General features: G+C 43.2%; 2 protein-coding genes across 3 annotated transcripts; one reads left to right on the top strand and one right to left on the bottom strand.

Annotated features, from left to right (window-relative positions):
• Positions 1 to 1,374: 1,374 nt before the first annotated feature.
• LOC115406630 (melanoma inhibitory activity protein 2-like) lies at positions 1,375 to 11,480 on the bottom strand. Of its 2 annotated transcripts, none has more exons than XM_030116768.1 (23): positions 11,285 to 11,480; positions 9,670 to 9,801; positions 9,560 to 9,581; positions 9,336 to 9,424; positions 9,080 to 9,151; positions 8,348 to 8,458; positions 8,161 to 8,232; positions 7,963 to 8,067; positions 7,669 to 7,791; positions 7,279 to 7,449; positions 7,105 to 7,195; positions 6,910 to 6,977; positions 6,064 to 6,134; positions 5,882 to 5,983; positions 5,691 to 5,787; positions 5,517 to 5,584; positions 4,921 to 5,006; positions 4,534 to 4,647; positions 3,866 to 4,027; positions 2,690 to 2,830; positions 2,558 to 2,610; positions 2,293 to 2,476; positions 1,375 to 2,211 (listed from the first exon to the last, which is right to left on the bottom strand). In XM_030116768.1, the coding sequence occupies exons 1-23, from the start codon at positions 11,384 to 11,386 to the stop codon at positions 2,018 to 2,020; spliced, it is 2,430 nt and encodes an 809-aa protein (XP_029972628.1). In that variant the 5' UTR covers positions 11,387 to 11,480; the 3' UTR covers positions 1,375 to 2,017. The 2 variants fall into 2 exon arrangements, with proteins under 2 accessions (XP_029972628.1, XP_029972629.1); XM_030116769.1 differs by having other exon boundaries at positions 2,293 to 2,473.
• A 9,003-nt stretch (positions 11,481 to 20,483) lies between these two features.
• LOC115406632 (gem-associated protein 2-like) lies at positions 20,484 to 22,961 on the top strand. The gene is made up of 10 exons (XM_030116772.1): positions 20,484 to 20,689; positions 20,835 to 20,919; positions 21,116 to 21,205; positions 21,284 to 21,343; positions 21,443 to 21,559; positions 21,634 to 21,678; positions 21,761 to 21,829; positions 22,176 to 22,286; positions 22,456 to 22,514; positions 22,710 to 22,961. Exons 1-10 carry the CDS (start codon positions 20,568 to 20,570, stop codon positions 22,753 to 22,755), a joined length of 804 nt encoding a protein of 267 aa, XP_029972632.1. The 5' UTR covers positions 20,484 to 20,567; the 3' UTR covers positions 22,756 to 22,961.
• The last annotated feature ends 196 nt before the right edge of the window (positions 22,962 to 23,157 follow it).

The following is a 23,157-nucleotide window of genomic DNA, read 5'->3' as shown; positions in this document are numbered from 1 at the left end:
ATAACACAAGGTTTTATATTCACTGTATTCACTTTTAACATCCTCTAATAAGGTTATTTCCGTGATGTCTGCCCTGTGAAGAGTTAACTCTCCTGTAGCTGCGACACTGAACTCTCCAGACTGCAGCCTTGCATCTCTGAAAGACGTTAGCTCATTATTAGGAATTAAATATTCAGCAGCCGATCTCAAAGTGCTCGACTGAACCTCAGAACGTCGTAAAAAGAAAGCAGGTCAAAAGCACTGAGCGCGTACGTGTCTGAGTGGAGGTAAAGCCACAGGACAGTGAAGCCAGGCTTAATGAAATTAACATTGATCTTTCTGCAGGATGTGCTCCACACTTTCCACACATCTCAGCGTGCGCTACCTGAGGGTAATAACTCATCATTATGTCAGTGAAGCACAGGCAGCCTTTCAGCAGCGCTATATTCCCCCGAATTATAGCCTCATTGAAAGCTTCTTGTTTACATGTAATTTGATTCAAACAATGAAGCTTTCATGTTTGAGTCTTTTCAGCACTCTTCTTCTTATGGCTTCCCTCCTCGCGGAGGCTGTCAGTGAGACCTGCTGCGTTTAAAATTAAAAAACAAGCATCTATCATTTAAATATAGTCAATAAACATGCAAGATCAAACCAGAAGAATATAAAATGGTGATAATCGTATTATGTAGACTGGAAACATGTAATTGCAGTCAATTTTTAAAATGTGAAGTTAGAAGTTTCTGCAAATCAAATGAAAACTGAACACAACTTGCAGACAGAAGCTGAAACTAAGATTTACAGCCAATTGATAAAATGCGCCTCCTCTAATAGTTTACAGCATAAATCATCAAGGGAACAGTTTTAGTTCAATAAATACAGCAGGCTGAGAGCTCTCGGAAACATCAGTAACTATTATAGATTTGAACACTTGACCACTAATGCAGGGCCTCATAAATCTGTCTGCAATGAAGATAAATACTGAAAAACATGAAATCAAATTTTGATTTTGTTCGCCTCAGCGTAATTTGTCCAAAGGATAAACTGATGCATAAAGCATGAACGCTACTGTGTCCTGATCTTAACCGATTAGGAAATTGATTAAATTAAAAGAAAAAAAAAATAGAATTAAATCTTAAATATAATTGTATGAAGCTGTTTTCTACCAAATTAAACTTCATGTATTTCTCATAAACGTCTGTGATGTGAAGCTTCCAAGCAAGACCCACAGTCGGGTTCAGTCAGGTTTTAAGAGACGGCTACATAATGATGCAATAGAAAATTATTCATATTTTGTATTGTGAAGTCCAGTTTTAACTAAAAAAAACCTCAACATTTCAAATCAACACTAGCCACCGGAATGAAGTTATCTCATAGAAATATGCACACATGGAGAATTTAAGAGTCTTTATTCATCTATTAATCACTTTTTACAAAATTCACATGGGTGTCTGGGGTGCGGCTCTGGAGGGGGTCTCTACCCCGCTGAGTCCGCTCAGCTCACAGTCACGTGTCGCCATCAGAGGCCGTCTGGAAGTCAATGAAACATGGCGACAAGTGCTGCTCTCGCCCTGAAAGACCAACTGTGTCGACGGAGGCGAAGTTCCCCCGGATTCAAACAGAAATGTAGAAAAGTGTCTCGTTTGATCTCTGAGGAAAATGAGAGCTGATGTCTGAATGGAAAACTAAAATCGGTGATGACATGACGCTCATGACAAACTGTACGATTCCAAGTCTAAAAGAGCTGCAGCGGCCGGTGATCGTTGCGCGCTTCATGCAGAACTTGCGCGAGCTGCATCCCAAACTAAGAGCCGCGATAAAAATCTTTGTGGCGGTGTTGGAGAACCGTGCTGCCTCGCGGAAGAGGGAGCCTGCTTGATGGAGACGGACCAACAGAGAAAAAAAAGGCAGAAGAGAAGGATGCGAGTGGCGAAAAGCAGACTCGGAAACGGGACGGGCCTTTGTTTCAGCTCTGATGACGCCACTCGCTCCATCCGCTGAACGACGAGAGTCCGCCCCGCCGTCTCACGCGACGCCGGGCTCAGATGGCGTCTTCGGGCGAGACCGGGTTGTCCTGCGGTGGAGGGAGGGGCTGCCGGGGAGGGGGAGGACCCATGGGATGAGGCGGGAGCCCATCGGAAGGAGGGGGGTGTCGCATGGGGGCGCCGAAGGGAGGCATATGAGGGTGAGGAGGGAAGCGAGGGGGGAGCATCATTCCTGGAGGAGGGGCCCACGCTGCAGGCAGAGGGAGGAAGAAGAGTTACACTGCTGACATCTGCTGGTGGAACGGTGTGAAACACCGCTGCAGTGTCTTACTTGGCATGATGGGAGGGGCCCCCGGAACCCGGGGAGGGTAGAAGTCGGACGGGGGCGGGGGTCCGTAGGGGGCTCTCCGAGGAAAGGGTCCATCCATGGGGCCCATTGGGGGTCCTGGAGGTGGGGGGCCACCCATCCGGGGATCGGATTCTGGGGGAGTCCTCCGCTCGCCAGGACCAGACTGCTGACACACACACACACACACACAGGGTTGTTTTACACTAACACACACACGCAGACGCAAACACACAGAAACACATCTCACCTCTCTGTGTTCCTGCTCAGGAGCTCCGAGGCTGTTTTCTCTGTAGGGGCCGTCTGAAAGAACAAACACTCAGCAAGTGAGCCGCAGTGAGGAAAGAGACGACACGACGCCTGAGAGCCGCCACTGACTCACCTGCCAGGTCCACAGGGTGAGGCGGTCCCGGGGGGAAACCCCTCGGGAGAAGTGGGCCTGGAGGAGGTAAAAGGCCCATGGCTCCTGGATGAGGAGGGGGTCTCCTGTACATGGGACCACCGGGGTCTGGAAACATGTAGCCTGTGACAGACAAGAAACACAGATCATGCACAGGTGAAAACAGATCGAATCTCCACTGCAAGACTGATGTTTTAAGAAGTCATAGGCGTGACACTGTGGGTATGAAGGTAATTAAAGGGTTAAAATTCAGAGGAAGCACAATGGCGATGCTGCCTGTGAAAGTAAACTCAAGTGTGTGTTGAATCCAGACGTTCTCTCCGGGATCTCTTGATGTGTGACTGGATACATTAATGACAGACAACTGGAGTCTGCAGTGTCACATTCAAGATGAGTGCAGCATTCACATGCATAGTATGACTGATGCCTTCTGTTTTTTTTCACCTGGTAAACACATCAATCTCCCCAATGTCCGCTTCCCACGGGTGATCATTAGAGCCGTTTAATGCATTAACGGCTGTATGGGTGTGTTCACACTGAGCAGGTTTGGGTGGATTGACACACTTGGCCTGCATGACTCATCTGTGGGAGAGTGAATGCCGGATCTGGACCTCTGTCACATTTCCACTGGCGTCTCGCGAGCAGAGGAACTCTTCTGCTGCTCACCTGGCAAAAATCCCACACGCGCCACTTATTTACATGAGCCGTGTGAGCTGGATCAGCCTGCCATCCGCCGCAGGCGTGAACACACCCTAACTCAAACCCCCGCTGAAAGACACTGTTGATCTTCCTAAGCACAATCAAGATGCACATGCATTAAGATAATAACTGTTGAGTGGTTGATGATGAAGCAGAAATGCAACTTTGCCACATGCAGATCCCTTCACTAAGCCCGAACATTCTTTTTTATGTTTTTTTTTTTTTTAAACAGCTCAAATCTGACATTGCTTTACAGTGCAGCTGCAAGGAGCATCGAGAATTTTAATGCCTGCTGCAACGGTCACAACTTCTGAGAGCTGGAAAACTCAGACAACTTACCTGCTAAAGCTGGAGATCAACCTGAGGAAATGTCATTTCTGACAGGTTGTGACTGTGTAAGCGTTTACCACAAGATTCATGTAACCTCTGTCTTTTTTGATGTTGCGTATGTGCACGCACCTGGGGGGCCGAGAGGCCCTGGTGGTCCGAGAGGCCCTGGGGGTCCTGGTGGGGGTCCTCTCCGATCCCATGTGGGTGAGATGGAGCCGCTGTCTGAGTGGGGGCCTCCACTACGCTCCATCTCCCCTTGGCCACCTGGGGGCTCCCCTGGACCGCGGGGCACTGGGGAGAAGAGGAGCGATGACGGAGCGCCACACAGACAGGGGAGGTGGGCGACGTGACAGAAAGGAAGAAAAAGAGGGAGGGGAAACCCAATTTCCAAAGACTGATTATAAAAAGAGCAGCAACATCAGGTCCCAGACGGCGTCATTCGGCCAGAGAGGTTCAGTCCGAGCACAGAAACGGCTTTACATCTGATTTTTTTTTTCATTTGTACATTCCAGGTTGCAGAGAGCATGCTAGCACAGAGCATGCTGCGGCACGTCTCATGCAACGTCATCTGCTCATTACCAACATGCTTCATACGTCCACTGCATTAATGAATCCAGAGAAGGTATGGAGGTTTTGTAAAGTCAATCAGTAAAATGAAGAGAACACAATCTGTTCGTGACAGAGTGGTGATTCTGCTGGAAATAACACGTTAGAGGAGAAAAGCCAAAACTGTCTACATGAAAAAAAGGATAAGGAGAAGAATGGCTTGTATAACAGTTTGGCATTTGATGTTTTACCTCGAGGGGAGAGTCTTGGAGGGGGTCCTTCCATGAGCGTAGGAGGAGAAAGGAAAGGTCGGGTCTCAGATGCGGGTCGGCCCAGAGGAGAAGGTCCGTATGGAGACCGCTCACCTGGAGATAAACAGGAAAGCTGTTAGAGCGAAACCGAGGAAAATACTGCTTTCACTACATCTGCACTGCCCCAACCGTCCTCTCCAGGACACAGAAAGGAAATTATATTAGATGATATTTTCTTCTCCTATTTTATCTTTCTATTTGCACCAAAGAGTTATTTTTTTAATTTCGTCGTACATATATGATGACAATAAAGGCATTGTAATTCTAATTTGAATAGAACTGGCATTTGTAAGTTGCCTAAAGGTTAATAAGATTAGATGTGTGTACCTCGGAATGGCAGAGGTCGAGCTAGGCTGTTCAAGGCGTATGGATCTTTGTCGAGTGCATCCAATTTGAACTGCGTATCCGTCAGCCTGTAAACAAACATTTAGGTTAAAGTTTGATCAACAACTTGGGACGTCAAACTTCAAAGAAATGGCGCCACCATTGTCCCTACTGGAAACTTCACCACGCAGCACAAAGACAGCTTCATTTCATCTCACGAGTTTGTTCAATAACAGAGATAACACAGAATTCGGGGAAAGTAATTCAGAATTAATGCATCCTTCCGAGTTGAAGCTGTTCAGGCTGCTGATGGGAAAGAGATTTTCTTGTCAAACTTTTGGTTTCTCAGTACAAACTGAGCATTGTTACAGCACCATAGCTACTCCAAAGCCTTCAGATCATAGATAGCCAACAAATCAGCAGTGACTCTGATACTCCAGTGAGAATATGGAGAAAAATCTGAGCGAAGTGTTTCCAGCAGCATGTTAACTTGATGACATGTGAAGGAAACAAACATCATTATGAATCAACCTGCTACGACCAACGTCTACATATAATTGATAACAAAGCAATGGGGACGAGAAGAAGCTTGGGCTCACTTCTGCCTGAGGAGGGCGTTCTCTCTCCTGATGTCTGCCAGCTCTCTGTCGGCCGCTCGAGCTGCCAGCTGGAGGTCACAATCAGGAACAGGAAGTGGACACAGATACAGATACAGCTCAGTGGGTTTACAGAGTGGGAGGTATTGTTATGGCTGACTGTGGAGTTTTACCAACCCAGTTATTATGAGCCTTCTTCTCATGCGCCGACATCTGAGTCTGGTAGGACTGTTTGGTTTTCTCCAGTTCGTCCTCCATCTCTAAAGCCCGTTGCCTGAAACGAAGCAGACGAGAGTGTGTGTGCAGAATCGCCTCACAAAGCTTTCACTGTTTTAAACTGGTGATGAGTCCGTGGAAGAAGCAGCTACCTGTAGTTGTTGAGTTCCTCCATCGCCATCGCAATGTTTTTGTCTGCTTTGTTTAGTTTCTCCTCCTTCTGCAGACGCTCCTTCTCTTCCACCGTCAACAGTCTGCAGACAACACTCGTCAACACCCTTCCAAAATCTCTTAGCGGTCTTGGTGAAATCGATACACGCGTGTTCGCCTCTACCTGTGCAGCTTGAGCTCGTTCTCCTGGTACATTTCTGTCATAATCTGGAGTTTCTGTTGTAACCGCTGAACCTAAACACATAAAAAGTAAAGCACAAATCATCAAAGTCAAACAGCTGTAAGATCACTGTGCAGGGCTGAGCCACGCATCAATGCTATATGATATAACTGTGTCAGATGGTTTTCTTTTTAGATTTTGAATATAATATTATTGAGATTTGATATAAAAAAATAGTCTGCTGCTGATTTGCTCTCAAGTGCGTAATGATTACACATCGGAAAGTGCTTTGCTGGAACTGTAAAATGGGAATTTGATGCAAAAACAGAAAAAAACTTTTTTACAGTCATTTATTTCCTTGGCACAATCAAAAAATAATAAAAAATTAGAATCTTCAACAATATAAAACCTAGTAATTGTTTTATTGTGTTAAATTTCATGGAGCCTTTAAAAGCTCTTTCACAGCAATGCTGCTGAGGGCCATCTGTTTCCAATTTCTACAGAGCATAATCAGGACTTAATTGTCAGGATTGTTATTGGTGATGCATAACAGAAGCACAAATAAAAAGCTCCACTTAAGCTTTGCAGTTTAACAGAGTAAATACTGGCAGCCTGGTTTAGTTCGACTCAGCTGAGAACAGATTACAGCTACACATTAAAAGCACTGATAGTAATGCTTAATTAGTGATATCCACGTGTTTGGGTCAAGGTAATACAGACTTAATGAAACGTTACACACATAGTAGAGCCATTGAAGAACTTAGACTGTATTTCATAGACGTAATGATTCAACTTATAACTTGACATGCGATATGAACAGATTTCAATAGCATAGTTGAAATTGGCTACCTGCTCTGAGTAGTGCTCAGTGTCAGACTGTAGTGACAGTTTCTCATTCTCCAGGTCCTTCATGGCCACTTGAGGGAAAAACAAAAACACATCAACGCGCATCAGAATGATGATAATTATCCAATCAAAACTCAAACTTGCTGTTCTGAGTCCATGAAGTTCACGAAAACAGTATCCAGAGCACAGATGGCTTACCTTGAAGGTCTTCTTTAGCTTTGACTTCATCATTCAGTTTGGCGAACACTCGATCTTTATCCTCATCTACTGACTTGAGATCTGCATTGAGCTACACACAGATAAAGAAAACCTATTAGAGGTCTGCATGGGACTACAATAAACTCAAACGTTCAGTTCATTTTCTTGATGTACCTTAGCAGCATAAATGAGTTTCTGGACTTTCTGCAGATGACCTTGCGTGTCGGTTACAGTCCCACTTCCATTTGCATCTTCCTTTCCTGCGGTGCCGTTGCTGGTTTCCGTCTCTTCTTCCTCAAGATCTGAATCCCAAGCTTTCATGCTCAGTAGTCGATCAGTCAGGGACTGGAAGTGCAGAAAATATTCATAACACTAAAATATGTAGAAACACCAGGAATTCTGGATCCAACAAGTCTCTTATTTTCAAATGAAATGACTTAATCTATTCTAGTTGAGTCTAGTTGTTTAATTTCCTCTATTTGAGTAAATGATACAAAAAAACATTATGACCAGTATTTGAGAACATAATCTTCACAGAATAAGAACTGATCACAGTTAACGCACCTTTATGCGTTCATCCTTGTTAGTCACATCCTGCAGCATTGCGCTGTGGGCGACCTCACACCTCCTCATCTCTGCCTCCAGCTCGCTCACTCTTTCGGCCCAACCCTCAACCTGCTGCTTCAACTGGAGGAAAATAAGACGGGAGGAAATGAACTAATGGGGTCAGGATAGAGTGAAGACAGCAACACAGATTTGGTAGAGTGCTTCGATACACTGAATAGAGCAGTATGGTAAGAAATGTTTCGAAACCTTTTAGTTTTAGACAACAACAAAACTGTGTGTGCAGCCTCATACCTGAGCGTTGCTCTCGTGAAGCAGAGTGTTCTCCTCTCCAGCTGTGTCCAGGTTCCTCTCTAGCCGGTCGCTATTCATACTGTAAACTTTCACAGTGGTTTGTGCCTGGACGGCAGACAGGCAGCCATTACTTTATATAAAAGCTACAGAGAAGGAGGAAGTAAAGAAAAGTGAGTGTAAAAAGGCGGGGGAGTGTACCTGTTCATCCTGCGAATGCAGGTCTTTGATTTCCTCCTCAAGTGTTTTCATGCTCTCCTCAAGCGCTGTTATCTGCAGTGGGAGACAAAACACTGACTGTCAGGATTGCGTCACAATGGCAATGTCTCTATGAACAGAGTTAATCATACTGCCTCTCTGCTCTTAATAGCAGCTTGCAAGTGTTTACCTGTTTTTCCTGCTCTGTCCTGTGTTCTCTCTGCAAGTCCAGTTGATCCTTCAGTGTTTTCAGATCAGTCTCCAGCTCTTTGTTAGCATTTGCTAAATGTTGGGTTTTGGCCTGAAGTTCGCAAGATGACAAGATGGAGTCACAAAAAACAAAACTTACTTTCACTAACTGAAAGTCAAAGTCAGTGAAAAGCAAATATTAGCAAACTTAGAAGACATACATACAATGGTGCCTGTCAATTAAATTCTGATGAATTGGACCAAAGAGTTGGAGTCATATTGTGCAATATATGCAGCTGTTTTGCAGTAGGTTTGGTTATATCTTTTGTTTTAAAAATGACAATGTGAGAGTGAAATGAGTAACCCTAAATGTGATTGCTTCTTTTGTTGTTGCCCAACTTTTGCCCACACAAACCTCAGTACAAGTGTCAACATTGGCAAGTCTACATACACAAAGACAGGATGTGGCAGATCCTGAACTCATCACCTTTGTGCAGCATATCGCTACAGGGGGTGAAACGGTTTTTGCATTTGCATTGCAATGCAAGAAAATCTGTACAGTAGTGTTTCTAAAAAAAACAAAAACATTTTTTACAAACTTTATCGAATTGAAGATTAATTTATAATTACACAATAAACTGAATATTCTAGGGATGGAAATACAAGTTAAACTCCTTGAGAACAGTTAAACAATTAGGAAAAACTTACAAAAACCAAACTTTTTCATCCTTACCTCTAACTGTTCTGTCTTTTGACTCTGGGCCAAGACACCGCTGTCCTTCAGGGAGTTCTCCAAATCATCATACTGCCAATCATAAAGAGAGAAATGTCACAATAAGACCATGACACCTACATTTTGTTCAGGTTGTGATAACAATTAACCATTTCCCTTTCTGATTCTGCAACTGCTGTTTCATACACAAGCTGTCTCTGTTCATTACACCAGTTCAACAATTAGCTCCGACTCTGACCAGCGAGTAGAAACCAACCTCTTGTTTATGCTGGCTGAGAGTCTCAAGAACTTTACACTTCTCATCCAGGAGCTGTGCAACCTGTTGAGCCATCCACCTCTCTCGGCCTGAAAAAGAGAGAATAGAAATCTATTGGGCACATTTTCATGAATTTCTGGAAGAGTTTTATTTTACTGTCCAGTATTAGATACAATGATGAGTCTTGCATATATTTGATCAAGCAATGGCCAGTAACAACTTACTGCGATACATTCTGCTCTTGACCTGTGTGGAAATAACAAAGCAAACATGAGAACGTGATCAGTGAAGACAGCGACAGGTTGAAAAACTTGTTCAAAGTATTTATCCTCACCGAGAAATAACATCGACAGGTGAATAACAGCACTGTCACCAGCCCCACCACACTGGTGAAGATGACCGGTTCCCATGGCAGCCCGTACAAGTCCGGTCCAGGTCTTAAGTCGTCCGGCAGTGCAGAGACCACCTGAACAAAATGACACCTGCAAGTTCACTCCCATTTCATTGAGTGAAGTGATTCTCGATGGACATCAGGTTTACCTTAAATTATTCAAACATGTTCAATAATTTGCAAAAACATACAACTCAAAGTTGTGGAACAGTTTCAGAAAAATGGTTAACACTTTAAAGATCCAACCACACACAGTACATAGCATCATCTAATCATTTAGAGCTGAACAGACAGCGTTATGGACATCCCACACCTTAAACCAACAGAAAGCATATGGTACATCATAAAACAGAAAAACTTTAAACAAAGAAGCAATAAAGATTCTGAATCAGATAAGAATGAGACAGCATCATTCCAGATCTCTTCTTCGCACTACTGAGAAAACCTCTCAGCAGTGAGAAGAAGATATCTAGAATGATGCTGTCTCATTCTTATCTGATGCAGAATGGCAGACAGCGGTCAAAGGAATGATGGAACAGGGCCATGTCCCACCTTTCAAAATTCCAACTGACATCCAATTCACAATCACATTTAAATTACATAATATCTCAGCTTAAAATGAGAGAAAAAAAAAGACTAGTATCTTTGTCTTACGGTAAATAAAATGACGTTTTGGAAATGATATCATTATAGCATCGTTTTCCTAATGTAGACATTGAGCAAACCTTTTTGAGTTGAGTTTCTGTCGCTATCAAATCAATGTCAAAGGAATGTGAAAGAAAAGAAGCAAAAATACTTTAGATTTCCCTTTTCACATTCATCCATCCACATTAAAGTGCTGTGGGGAGCTGGTAGGAGGTCAGGGGTCTTGCTTAGGAAGCCACAGTGGTGACCTGTCCACTATGGGAATTGAACCTGTGCACTCTCACGGATGTAAACACTATCCCAACTATTACAATGAGAACTAAACACACTGACAAAAAAATACATATAATGAAACATAACAGCTCGAACACCAAGCAGCTGGATTCCGCTGACTTGCGGTCACCTACCAGACATATTTCATAAAAAAGTTGCGATAAATTCTTCTTTTTTAAAACTGATCTTGCAGTGTTTTATATTTGGTCGAGGAACCAATGATCGTAAACAGTCTAAAAGGTTTTACAACACACAGTTCACATAATATTTAACCCACTAATCGCAACTCATCCAGTGCCGAGGGAATATACCGAATACCGCAATTGCTTCTCTGAACCAACGAAACGTAAAAAAATGGAACTGCATCTTTTTCGACAACAACGTTATTATCAATTAGCAGGCTAACTATAACTAGCTAACAGTAAGGGCAATGACAAAGTTGTTTAAAAATACCACTTCCAATGTCAACATATTTCTGACAGCTGGCCCAGTCGTTACCACATACGCAGTTACAAACGAGAGGAACACAGTTATGATAATAAGTAGCAATAATAAATAAAAAATCGTGGAGTTTCGGTTATCTGAGAGCCTGTTGTGTCATTTGGGGAAATGCTAGCAAAACCTGCCACATATAACATACATCCTTCACTTTCTCCACGGCGATACTGTAGTACGTCTCCGCCGCCGCCTGAAAGTCCGCCGCTTTGCTGGCCATTTGGTCACTGCCCGCATGTTCCGCCATTTCCAGACTATTTCATTTGTGTAGATTTTTAGTTATTCTTTTATTTATAACGAGGAGACGCCGGAGCCGCGTCACTCGGGTTAGCGGCGATTTCACATCCTTTTCACAACACTGACGCTACAGACGATACCACTTTGTGGGGAGGAAGGAGAGATGATTTAATCTCTCAGCAATGTTGGGTTATTTACTCTATTCAATATAACACCACTTGTATATCCTAATTATTACGCGTTACGCGTTTAAAGGATGAAACCGGACATATGCGTTGTTTTGAGGACTTCACACGAACGGGATCACCCTACTGTTGGTGCAAATGGTTTAGTCGCAACGTCACCAATAGTAGAACGCCACACTGGCAGATCGGAGCGCTTTTAGTGCGACACCGAGAGAAACAGGTGTCAATAAAGTGGAGGTGTTTCACTTGTTTGACCTTTAACCATTAACAGTTTCCTTCACCAAACCAACTTGCACCAACATCCAATCAAATTAGAATGAACAAGATGCACAAGATCGACAGATCGCGCAAGTACAGACGTATGCGATTGATAGATTGCGAGCATTGCATGCTGATTTGTATTGGTAAAATGCCAAGCGCGATCTTTGCATCGGATCTTTGCACAAATAACGGATCCTTATGAGAGGCAAATACTCCAAAAGCACTTTACTTATTCATCATGGCCATTTACAAGCGAAAGTACGCACGTTTATAACATCCAAATAAAACTAACAAAGCAACTTTCCCTCTAAAACTACTCAAAATCCCAGTTACTTTAAACCAAATTTACTGCATTGTCAGTGAGAAGTATTTTTTTTTTTTGCCTAATTGTATTAATATGAGTTCAAACAATAAGGTATAAAAAAAAATCTAAGTTAAAAAAACCGCATCAAAGGTGGAACTTAGTCAAGTTAAAGAATAAAGGTATTTGCTGACCAAAAGATTTGATTATTAGTTCCATTTATGAGGAATGCTCCTTAGGTATTAGTGATTTTAAAAACAGTTGTGTAGATTGTTTTAAGCATAAGCAAAATTACAGCATTGGCAAAAGATAGTCAAAAAATGCAACTTTCCCAAAAATACTTCCTTATTACAGTCATGTAATCCGGTCCTACCACTTTTGCTGTTAACCCCAGTACTCACCGAACTCTCCTCATCTCTGTCCATCTATCTAACACAAGAGATTCTCTTCATCTGTCAAAAATACATCTACTAGTTTTAAATACCACAGCTGTGTTGAATACAGTTGGCCTACAGTACACTCCAGGATGTGGAACTTAAAGTGGAGTCAGGTTGACAGATGAGACGCAGGCTAAGCTGGAATGTCAGAGGGAACATGTCGCAAATAAAACGTCTTAAAGAACCACACAGCCCCCAGGAGACAGTGCTGAAGGAGCGGTTCATGGACAGCTCTATTAGGAATGGGGCCAAAAGCGTAAATATTTGATTGAGAGGTTACAGTGCTACATTGAACTGCTTTTGGAGACAGCTGAAAAGATTGTGTTACAAAAGTGACTTGGATTCTGCTCTGGGGGTATTGGTTTAACTGGGTATGTTAGAGAGCAGGCTACAGCCTGTTTAGAGCGTATCCATCGATCACTACAGAATAAAACTGGGTTATTGCAACAGTGTACTCACAGATCTCAGCAAAAAACTGTGAGACGGCAGCAGTTCATCCACAACACTGCACCAGAGTCCTCACCAACAAAGAGGGTGGAGTACATTACACCTGTTCTTAAATCTCTGCACTGGCTGTCTGTCTGTGTGTCAAAGGATTGACTTCAGAATCTCACTTCACGTCAAGAAAGCTTTGAATGGTCTTAGCCTAAATATACCGGTATCTCAGATTTACTTGATGAAATCACAATTACAATGTATGCAAGTGAAACAATGCATTCAAAACTTTCTGTGATTTTTGTGGAAGTCAGATGGAATGAGTAGACATTAGTCAGATGTGTGACATGGCATATTATGCAAAAAAGTAGCTTGTGCAGTAGGATTAAGGCTTTAGGAAAGATAAAATTGCAGGAAAGCACATGTCAAGCAAATCCTTTCACATGACTGAATTCTGTTGGTTAATTTTACCTGCATGATAAGCGCGCTTGCTGCATGACTGTAAGTGATGTAATCTTCAGCCATCTGATGAATGAAGTCCAGAAATTGTCTCATCTCCCCTGGAGTTAAAGTCAAGCACAAAAGAGAAATAAAATCTTCAACCTTTGGTCAAAGTGACATTGATATAAACCTAAAATTCATAGCTTTTAACAATAAAGGTTCTTGATTGATCATGACTTTAATTACGTCTGTTATTTTTATCAAGTGTATCAGTAATGTTCAAGCTGTTCCACCAAGTTGGTGGGGTTATATGTTGCAGGAGTGAAGATGCTGCCGGTCCCTTTATTTGGATTGTATCTTTATGCAGCTGTTGTGATTGTGAGTGAATGTCTACTCTGTTTGCTTCACTTTTGCCCACAGCCAGCCACTGGTGTGTGAATGTGTGTGTGAATGGGAGAATGTGACTGACAGTGTGAAACGCTCAGCTCAAGCAGTGAAAAAGCACTTTATAAGTGTAGTCCATTTACTTTTTACCATTTACAACAGACGTCCTCGTTTGGCTGTCGTCTCACTCGGTGACCAGAAGCTCACCTTTGTGTGTGTTGTTCTCCATGTTTCCTGATGGATCCTGTGAACTTCTCATCTCTTCCCCACTGAAGCACGATGTGCCGACACAGCTGACTTCTGACAGAGGAATACATGCATTCCCAATGACACAAATTCCATTAAAAAACAAACAAACAAACAAATATTGTGCATGTCAGACATGAAAGTAGAAGCAGTGTAGTACCTTGATGAGTACTGACATCAGGTTGTCCCGCATGGAAGGACTTCCTCACACTTGCCAGCATCATTTCCAGCTTCTGAAGTGCTGCGAGTGTTCTGGTCTTTTCTCTCTCCTCCTGAGGGGCTTCTGAAATCCTCATGCTGGGAGCAACCAACATTTCCCTATGATACTCTAGAAGTCTTTCTATATCAGATATAATAGACTGATCACCGTCGGGGTCTTCAACTTCTGAACTGGACAAAATGTAATCTAAAAACTGAAGCTTGTGTTGCCCAAACAGATCCAGTAAAATAGTCATCTCTCCGGCATCCACATGAGCAATAAGGTTCTTGTAATGTTTGGAAAAGGCTTTTGCTTGCAGCTGTGCTTCTGGATTTGGAGCTGGAGTGTGGAGATTGATGCTGGACTGTGGTGGCTCTGTTGATGATTCTGTGGACTCATCTCGATTCTGAGTCGATTCACCAGCAAAATCCAGATCTTGACTATGACTTAAAGAGGACTGCGACTCGAATGGGTCAGTTTCATTGAGGTTTGGAGTCTGGACTTGTTCAGTGGGATCATTTGGTTTGGTGGTGGGTGGTTGATTGAAAAAACCAAAGGCATTTTTAAAAAAGCCTAAAGCTCCTGCATTTGGAGTCTCTGCTGTATTCCTACTGCGATCATCATCAGTAAGCGGAGACCCAAGTGAGGTAGATTGTTCTCGGTCACTAGTTGACGCTGAAATCTCCTGCTCTTCCTTGCTCCAGGGATCATTTCCTGCATTTTGGTTTGAGTCCTTGTTTTCCACTTCAGCATTCTGTTCTTTTACATTCTTGTCCTTCTCTTTGTTTTCTTTCTCCTCTATCTCCTCAAACACCCTTTCTTCCTTTGCGCCATCCATTTCATCCTGTTTTTTGTTTTCCTCTAATCCCTCCATCTCTTGTTGCCTTTCTTCTTTCATCTCTTCCAGCTCTTTTAAATCCTCAACTTTCTCATCTTCCACCTCAACCTCCAACACGTTCACTTCTTCTGGCTTTTCTTTCTTTATCTCCTCCACCATCATTGAATCCTCCGGCTTTACATTTCCCTGCTCATCCACAAACTCCTCCACCTCACTGTGATTTTCCACTTCCTTCATTTCCTGGGCCTCTCTTAAATCTTCAGGTTTGTCACCACTCTCCTCTTCCTCTAACTTTTCCACCTCCTCTTGGTTCACGTCTTCCTTTATCTCCTCTTCAGCTTTGCCCTCCACTGGCTCAGGTTCGTGGGTGTATATTCCCTCACTGGTGAACTCCCCATCAGAGTCTATTGATTCCCTCTCCATTGTCTCATTTGTGAGATTGCTCTGATTTTCTGTTGTATCTTCACCTACAAACTCAGAGCTGCCTTTTCCTTCTGCTACAAGCCCCTCTGCATGGGGCAGAGGTGCACTACCTTCAGAACAAAGGTCATCTGAACAATTGAGATTATCTTCCTCCACATGCTTCTCTTCAGCCTGCTCCATCTCGTCATCCTTGACCTCAGACATCTCTTGTTTTCCATCCTCATCTTCCCATTTTTCCTCTGACTGCAGGCTTTCAATCTCTGCTGAAGATTCAACAAATGATGTGAAACTCTTGTCTTGAATATCTTCATTACCTTCTGATTCTGGCGTGCTGCTATCGTCAAGATTACTTTCCACATGGACTTCAAACTGAGATGACTGCAGCTGGTTCTCATCATTTATTTCTTTGTCCGATTCCTTTAGCCCATCCACTTCCTTTAAGTCTTCCTCATCGACGTTCTCCTGTTCTTTCACCACCTCTACCTCATCCACTGTCTCTTCTCCCCTTGACTCTGTGATTTCCACATTTTCATTCTCCTGAGTTTGCTTTGCTACGTTCTCATCTTTGTTTTCTTCATTTGAATGGAATATGATATTCTGTTCTTTTACATTCTCGTCCTCTTTGTTTTCTTTCTCCTTTATCTCCTCATACACTCTTTCTTCCTTTATGTCATCCCTTTCATGTTGTTTTTCACTTTCCTCTAATCCCTCCATCTCTTGTTGCCCTTCTTCTTTCGTCTCTTCCAGCTCTTTTAAATCTTCAACTTTCTCACTTTCCTCCTCTTCCTCTAACACGTTCACTTCCTCTGGCTTTTCTTTCTTCATCTCCTCCAACATCATTGAATCCTCCAGCTTTACATTTCCCTGCTCATCCACTAACTCCTCCAGTCTGCCTTGCTTTTCCACTTCCTTTATTTCCTGGATTTCTCTTGAATCCCCAGGTTTGTCACTGCTCTCCTCTTCCTCTAACTTTTCCACGTCCTCTTGGTTCACTTCTGTCTTTATCTCCTCCACCTTCATTGAATCCTCTGGCTTTACATTTCCTTCCTCTATCAATTCATGCCTCCCTCCATCACTTGAGTCTTTATCCTCTTCAGCAGCTGAATTTGTGTTTGGTGTGCTTCCATCTAAAGGGATTTCACCTTTCTCCTCCCCGGAGGAATTTTCCTTCCAACTTTCAGTTTCAGTACTACTGAAATTCAATAATGTGAATTCTTGAGAGCTCTCCTCTGTAGACAGTGTTTCTTTCTCCTGTGGTAAGTCAGTGTAACTTGTCTCTGTTTCTACATGTGTGTCTATCACAGCCCCTGTATCTGCACTGTCCTTACTTGTTTCTTCTCCATGAGAAGTAAAACTGGAAAGGACTGGGTCATTGCTCTTATCTGATGAGGAGAAAGAAGAAAACCGATTCTGTTCGCTGCTGGTTAAACTTTCATCTGCTAATTCCTCAGTCTGAGTAGGGAGAACTTGATTGTGGGATAACTCGAGTTCTTCGTTACTCCCGGCTCCTACATGGTCGCCATCACTTGAACTAGTTTCAACAGATGTTGTGTCCTTTTCATCGTGTACGTTGCCCTCACCTGTAGATGACGTGAAGGTGTGGTCAGGGCTTAAATGAATGTCAGCTTGGGTTGTACTACCCTGATTACTGTCAACTGGAAATTGAACTTCTTGCTGTTTTTGCTCCACGGCTTCATTGTTCTGCTCATGATCTTCATCCTTTGCTTCAGCAGGTGTCCCCTCCTTTTCGTTTTGTTCCTTCTCAATTGATTCATTGTCTTTGAATTCCTTATCCCCATTTTGGACAGTGGGATGCGCATTTTCCTCCATGATGCTCGTCTCAATCTTCACATCCTCTGTCAATTCAGGCTGTAGCTGAGTGTTAACAGCATTCTGTGATCCTGCAGTGTCTTCATCATTTTTCATTTCTTCCAAGCTGTCCTCTGTGCCGACAATGGAATGGACATTTTGGTCTTTTGGAGGATCCTCCAAGATGCTTGTCTCAGTCTTCGCCTCATCTGTCAATTCTGGTTGTGACTGACTGCCAAACACATTTTGTAATAGTGCTTCATCTTCATCATTTTTCATCTCTTCAAAGCTGTTCTCGGCACTGACAGTGGAATGGAAATTTTGGCCTTTTGGATGTTCCTCCACGATGCTCGTCTCTGTCTTCTCTTCATCTGTCAGTTCAGGTTGTGACTCAGTGGTAAGAGCATTCTGTAATCTCGCAGTGTCTTCAGAATTTTTCAACTCTCCAAAGCTGTTTTCTGCACTGGCAGTGGAATGGACATTTTGGTCTTTTGGAGGTTCTTCCAAGATGCTCGTCTCAGTCTTCGTCTCATCTGTCAATGCAGGCTGTGGCTGACTGTTTACCACATCTTCTAATATTGTAGTGTCTTCATCATTTTTCATCTCTTCAGAGCTTTTACCTGCATGGCCACTTTCATCTCCATTGTTGTCGTTCCTGAAGCCTAAAATTCCTCCAATCCCCAGCCAGGAACTAGATGGTGGTTCTTTGTCATCTTTATCAGCCTCTTCTCCTTGCCCTGATTCTGTTTGCTTATTGCTTATTTCAAATCCCAATGTGTTTGTCAATCCATTTCTCAACCAGCCGAACGTTCCGGTATCTTCCTCCTCCTCTGTATGTAATTGGCTGCCCTCTAGGTCCAAAGACATCCTCCTGCTCCTGAATTTCTCTACTGGTTCCTCTTTTTCTTCATTTGCAGGATCAGTGTTTTCCTCTCCGTTAAAACCGAGCCATCCACTAAAGGATGAAGCGACTGGATCTGCAGTTTCTTCTCCAGTTTCCACGCCGTCTTTTGCAGGTGTACCTTCTCCGCCAAGTGTTAACCATGACGTGGCAGAGGAAGCAAGTGAAGCTTCGGCCTGTGTGTCTTTGGTCTCATCTTCTTTCTGTTCTTCAGCCCGATGGTCGGGGAGCTCGTCTTTAGTAAGACCGAACCATCCTGTCACTGAAGAGCTGAGCCAAGCGGAGGAAGGAGACCCACCTTGTTTATTCTGTTCAGCCATATACTGTGTGTCTTCTGCAGGATCAGCATTGCTTTTCTCCTCATTTCCTTCTGCTTCCTGCACTGAAGCTGTGGATTCTGTGGACTCCGGACCAGCAGGTTGGAGAGAACGTTCAGAGTGAGCGGTGGTTTGAGTGAATTCTGACTCGTCGTGGATTTGAATTTCTTTTTCACTTTCATCCTCGTCAGCATCGTCATCACTGTCCAGATGAGAGGAGTCGGTAGGATAGCCGAACTCATCCATGCAGAAGAAATCAGATTTCTGAAGGAAAGATAGAGAAAGAAGTCCTAAATTTAGGGACAGTTCCTGTTTAATTCATGTTTTTTTTTTAATTTCTTCTTAACTCAGTTACTGAAGTTACCCGTGTTTCCACTATTTTCTCCGTGGCTGCAAAAACCTGTTCTTCCTGCACTGCGTCCTTTGGGAAATAGCCAAACTGTTTGTCAATCTGAAAGGAAAAAGTAACAAATTAGCAGTTACAAACAGCTCTGCATGTTTTCCATGCCTCCCTGGTTCAACACACCTGAATATCATGAAGGTGCCATCACCAAGGTCAGCAAAAAGTCTGATAAAGAGCCACTCATTACTTCATTCAGCTGTGTTGCAGCAGGGATACATAGGAAACATGCAGGACTACAGCCCTCCAGGAGCTCGGTTTGAGAGCTCTAGTTTATGGTTTTTAAAAAGAGTATCATGACTTCTGTCCAACAAGAAAGCCAGCAAGATATCCAACTGCTGCGGCTGTGTGTGCTTTGATATCCACATCACCACAGCCACTCAAAGCTTCTACATAAAAAATCAATACCTTTCAATACCTCTTCTCTACATTTTACAGACTTTCCAGGGAATGTGATACGTACGCTGCCTGCCCACAGGTCCTCCCTCTTTCCTGTCAGTTTGTGATAAACAAAGATGACATCTCCCCTTCGGAAGCTCAGGAAACGGCAGTCCTTACCGTGGTGGTCCCTTATTGCCTGTGCTGAGCTAATCATACCTACACACACACACACACACACACACACACACACACACACACACACACACACACACACACACACACAAACGCAAAATTGAAAGGACTCATTAACTTTTTGAAGTAGAACACTTGTAAAGCTGTAAAGAATTATATATTTGCTATAACAGAAATAAAGACTTTTAAAAAACATATGTGTTGTGAGTAATTTCTTCTCCAAAATACAATTTGGAATATGTGACACCGTTTACATCTCAAAACATGGAATTGTACTTAAAAAAAAAAAAAAACAGACTTTAAAGAGTGACTTGTAAGACTTGGTGGTGATTGTTTCAAAGAGCATAAACAGAAATGACTGCACACTGATGTAGTTTGTGATCATATCAGGAGGTTCTGAACTTACTTTCACATGCAGAATCGCCACAAATCTTGTAGTCTGACAGCAAACCCAGATTTACATGAGGTAAAATCCCGAACGCCGCAGCCAGAACACACAGAACTCTATAAAAAGGAAAAGCAGCCATCCTTGGTGTTCTGGACAGGAGTGTATCAAGAGAAAATGTCCATAATGGGTGGAAAATGCTCCGACTGCTGTCACTAAGTGGACATTGACTCAGAGTTGTTGCTGTTGTGAAGCCTCAATGGTAAATGTAGCAGCTGAGATAAGATACAAAGCTACCATCCTGATAATTATTAACAGTCGAGGCTGATTTGGTCACTGGTCAAAGGTTATTGGATTTTAAAATTAAATGTATTCATTTAATTCATTCATTTAATAAACACTTCCGCCATTTCATTTAACAAAACAAAAAGACCTGTGGTTTGGACAAAACAGATTTTCTTGAACCTTCTGGTTTCACCAAACTAAAACCAAAAATTGCATAGAGCGTCTATTGCCATGGCAACGAACCTTGCGCACATTGCCTACATCATCATTCCGCGTCTCCAAAGCAAGATGGCTGCGTAGTCTGCGAGTGTACTTGGTGAAACTTGACAGTTGAGCTTTACTCTGCTTCTGTCGGACAGCAGGGGGGTAAAATGAAGTCGGACACGGAGGACTTGATGCCCAGGCTGCTGCCTCTGGAGTGTGTCGGCGGTGCGGCGGAGCTGGACCTCAGCGTGACGCCCCGGAACCCGCAGGAATACCTCCGACAAGTGCAGTACGTTAACGAAGTTCCCACTGCTTTAGGCATTCATGATCTACAACTTTTTAGGAAATGACATAATCTCAAATATGTACGTATATGATTGTCGATCATATGGTTTTGTCTGCGTGCAAAAGCTGTGAAAGTGTTGTTCTTTCAGGCTGGAGGCGTCCCTGTGCCCAGAGGTGGTGGTTGCTCAGATTGACCCAAAGAAGCTTAAGAAGAAGCAGACGGTGAATGCATCGGTAAATAAATATAAACATATTTGGTGGAGAAGCTACAAAATTGTCGTATCTGTCCTCTCAAACCGGTTGATATGTTTGCATCAGTTTACCTTAACGCTGACTTGGGGTGGTGTTCTTCGTACTACCTGCACGGTGTTGTTGATGATTCTTGATGAGACAGTTAAAAAAGTAAGAGATGAGTTTCCTGGTGTTTCAGGTGGCGGAGTGTCCCGTGGCTCCTCTGGGTTGTTCTCCAAGCCTAAGCTGGCAGCAGCATCAAGTCAGCAACTTCTCTGAAGTCAGACAGGTAAAATCTAAAATATTTTCTCCCCACGTCCCTTCAGCTTGTAGATATTCTATCATAAGCTTTCTTTTCCTCTTTCAGAGTATCACAAAGAACAGGAAACACTGGAGCAGCCAGAATCTGGATGACAATGTGCAGATGGTTAGAAGCTGTTGTAAACTGTACACCCAGAGGGGTTTTCTGGACACTCTTGATAGTTTTTTGGTTTTTTTTAACCTTGTCCTGCATTGTCTTTTTCAGCCAAAGCTCACAGATGAGGAGGGCTGGAAGAGATTTTGTTTAGGAGAAAAGGTCTACCTGGGCTCCTCATCCTGCCAAACAGACCCCGACGCCGAACCAGCGCTAGACTACAACAAGGTCGTACTGACGTTATCTATCAACTGTGGTCATACAAGAATACACAATTATACTGAAATATTCATTCATTGCAGGTGGGCTTCCCTCCCTTTCTCAGCATCGTCAGCAGACTGAACCAGGTGACTTACCTCTCTTGTAAGGTAGTGCAGCAGTGTGCTTGATGTCTGTGTTTATTGTTTCCCACCTTCTCTGTGTGCTCAGTCAACGGTTCTAATGGTACTGGACATCCTCATCAGCTGGTTTGAAGAGCAGGAGTTTGCTCCACAGTTGGTAAGTTCGATGACAAAAAGGTAACAGGAATTCAAATAACCAGTGGCTACAACTTCCAACTTCATTCAACCTTCAGGTAGATATTAATAGTGTGAGTTAAGAACTACTCACCCAAACTGGACAATAGAAGAAGGACACTTTGTTGGTCTGGTGAGTCTGGATTCATTCAGATTGTCTGGCTCAGAATTTGGTGGCAACCTGCTTGGTACAACACCCCTTTGTGTCTTTTACTCTGCATATTGCTGCAGGTGTACAACTTGGATGTGAGAAGTGAATGATAGGTCACCCAGTTTATTTTTTTTTAATTGAGAAATTGTACAGTGTTGTTGAATGTGGGTCCCTGCAGGGTCGCTGGCTGTATGCTCTGCTGGCCTGCCTGGAGAAGCCTCTGCTGCCTGAAGCCCACTCCTCCATCCGACAGCTCGCCAGGAGATGCGCCCACGTCCGCAGCACGCTGGTAGTTACTCAGAGCAGCTCCAACAATCTGCAAACACTTCTATTTTCCCTGTGATTTCACTCTGAGCTGCTTTGATTACCATCTTTGTTCGTGAATGCACAAATAGACATTTGCTTTAATGACTGTGACTTTTGAATTTGTTGACCTTGAGGACTTCTTGTGTTCACAGGAAAGTGATGAGGATGAGAGACTTCCTGCTCTGAACTTACTCATCTGCTTGGTTGCAAGGTGACTGACACATTTTGAAATTTGGCCTCTGTAAAACTCCACAAATCCTCACCTCAGCTTTGAGGAAGAGGTTTCCTTGCTGCTAATATATTCCACCTCTGAAAAGGTGTCGGGATAGAGAGTAGTGTTGACTTCACATCCCAGTTGTTGTGACGTACACCAGCCTCAGTTGTTCTCTCTTCCTTCCTCTTGCAGATACTTTGAGCAGAATGATCTGGCAGACCAGCCAGAGGGAAGCTGATCTCTCCACAACACACTCAAGATCGTGGCGATTTCCATCTGGCTGTTCACAACAGACTGGAAAATAACTCATGGTGTTTCTGCTCACATGTTGGGATGCCACCATATTTGTGAACGAGCATGGTTACTTCAGCTGATTTTGATGATTGTTTTAGTGTACGGTCATTGAACTCGAAGGTTTTGTTTTGTTTTTTCCTAATAAAGTGATTTCTACAATGTCCGTTCATTTCCCCGTAGATAAGTGTTCAGCAGTACTGCACAAAAGAATACTTAACATTCTTGTTAACATGTGTAACAGTACTTCTTAGATTTAAATCCTGTTATCACAAATATTGATTCAATTAGCTCTCTGAATGCCATAGCAGTCACTATACTTGGGTGTGGGAGCTCCAGCTTGTGGATC

Source organism: Salarias fasciatus, chromosome 19 (assembly GCF_902148845.1).
Source record: "Salarias fasciatus chromosome 19, fSalaFa1.1, whole genome shotgun sequence".
In the NCBI taxonomy this organism is placed as follows: domain Eukaryota; kingdom Metazoa; phylum Chordata; class Actinopteri; order Blenniiformes; family Blenniidae; genus Salarias; species Salarias fasciatus.
The sequence above is the reverse complement of the archived record's forward strand: the minus strand, read 5'-3'. Positions and strand labels throughout refer to the sequence as shown.

What these genes read in the sequence shown, in the direction of transcription:
- LOC115406630 (XM_030116768.1), bottom strand. Translation starts at nt 11,386, where the DNA reads ATGGCGGAACATGCGGGCAGTGACCAAATGGCCAGCAAAGCGGCGGAC. An exon ending in TGCATTCGCAGGATGAACAG is followed by an intron (nt 8,068 to 8,160) that starts GTACACTCCCCC and finishes TCTGCCGTCCAG; the next exon opens with GCACAAACCACTGTGAAAGT. An exon ending in GGCCCCTCCCATCATGCCAA is followed by an intron (nt 2,212 to 2,292) that starts GTAAGACACTGC and finishes CTCTGCCTGCAG; the next exon opens with CGTGGGCCCCTCCTCCAGGA.
- LOC115406632 (XM_030116772.1), top strand. Translation starts at nt 20,568, where the DNA reads ATGAAGTCGGACACGGAGGACTTGATGCCCAGGCTGCTGCCTCTGGAG. An exon ending in GAATACCTCCGACAAGTGCA is followed by an intron (nt 20,690 to 20,834) that starts GTACGTTAACGA and finishes TTGTTCTTTCAG; the next exon opens with GCTGGAGGCGTCCCTGTGCC. An exon ending in CAGCGCTAGACTACAACAAG is followed by an intron (nt 21,560 to 21,633) that starts GTCGTACTGACG and finishes CATTCATTGCAG; the next exon opens with GTGGGCTTCCCTCCCTTTCT.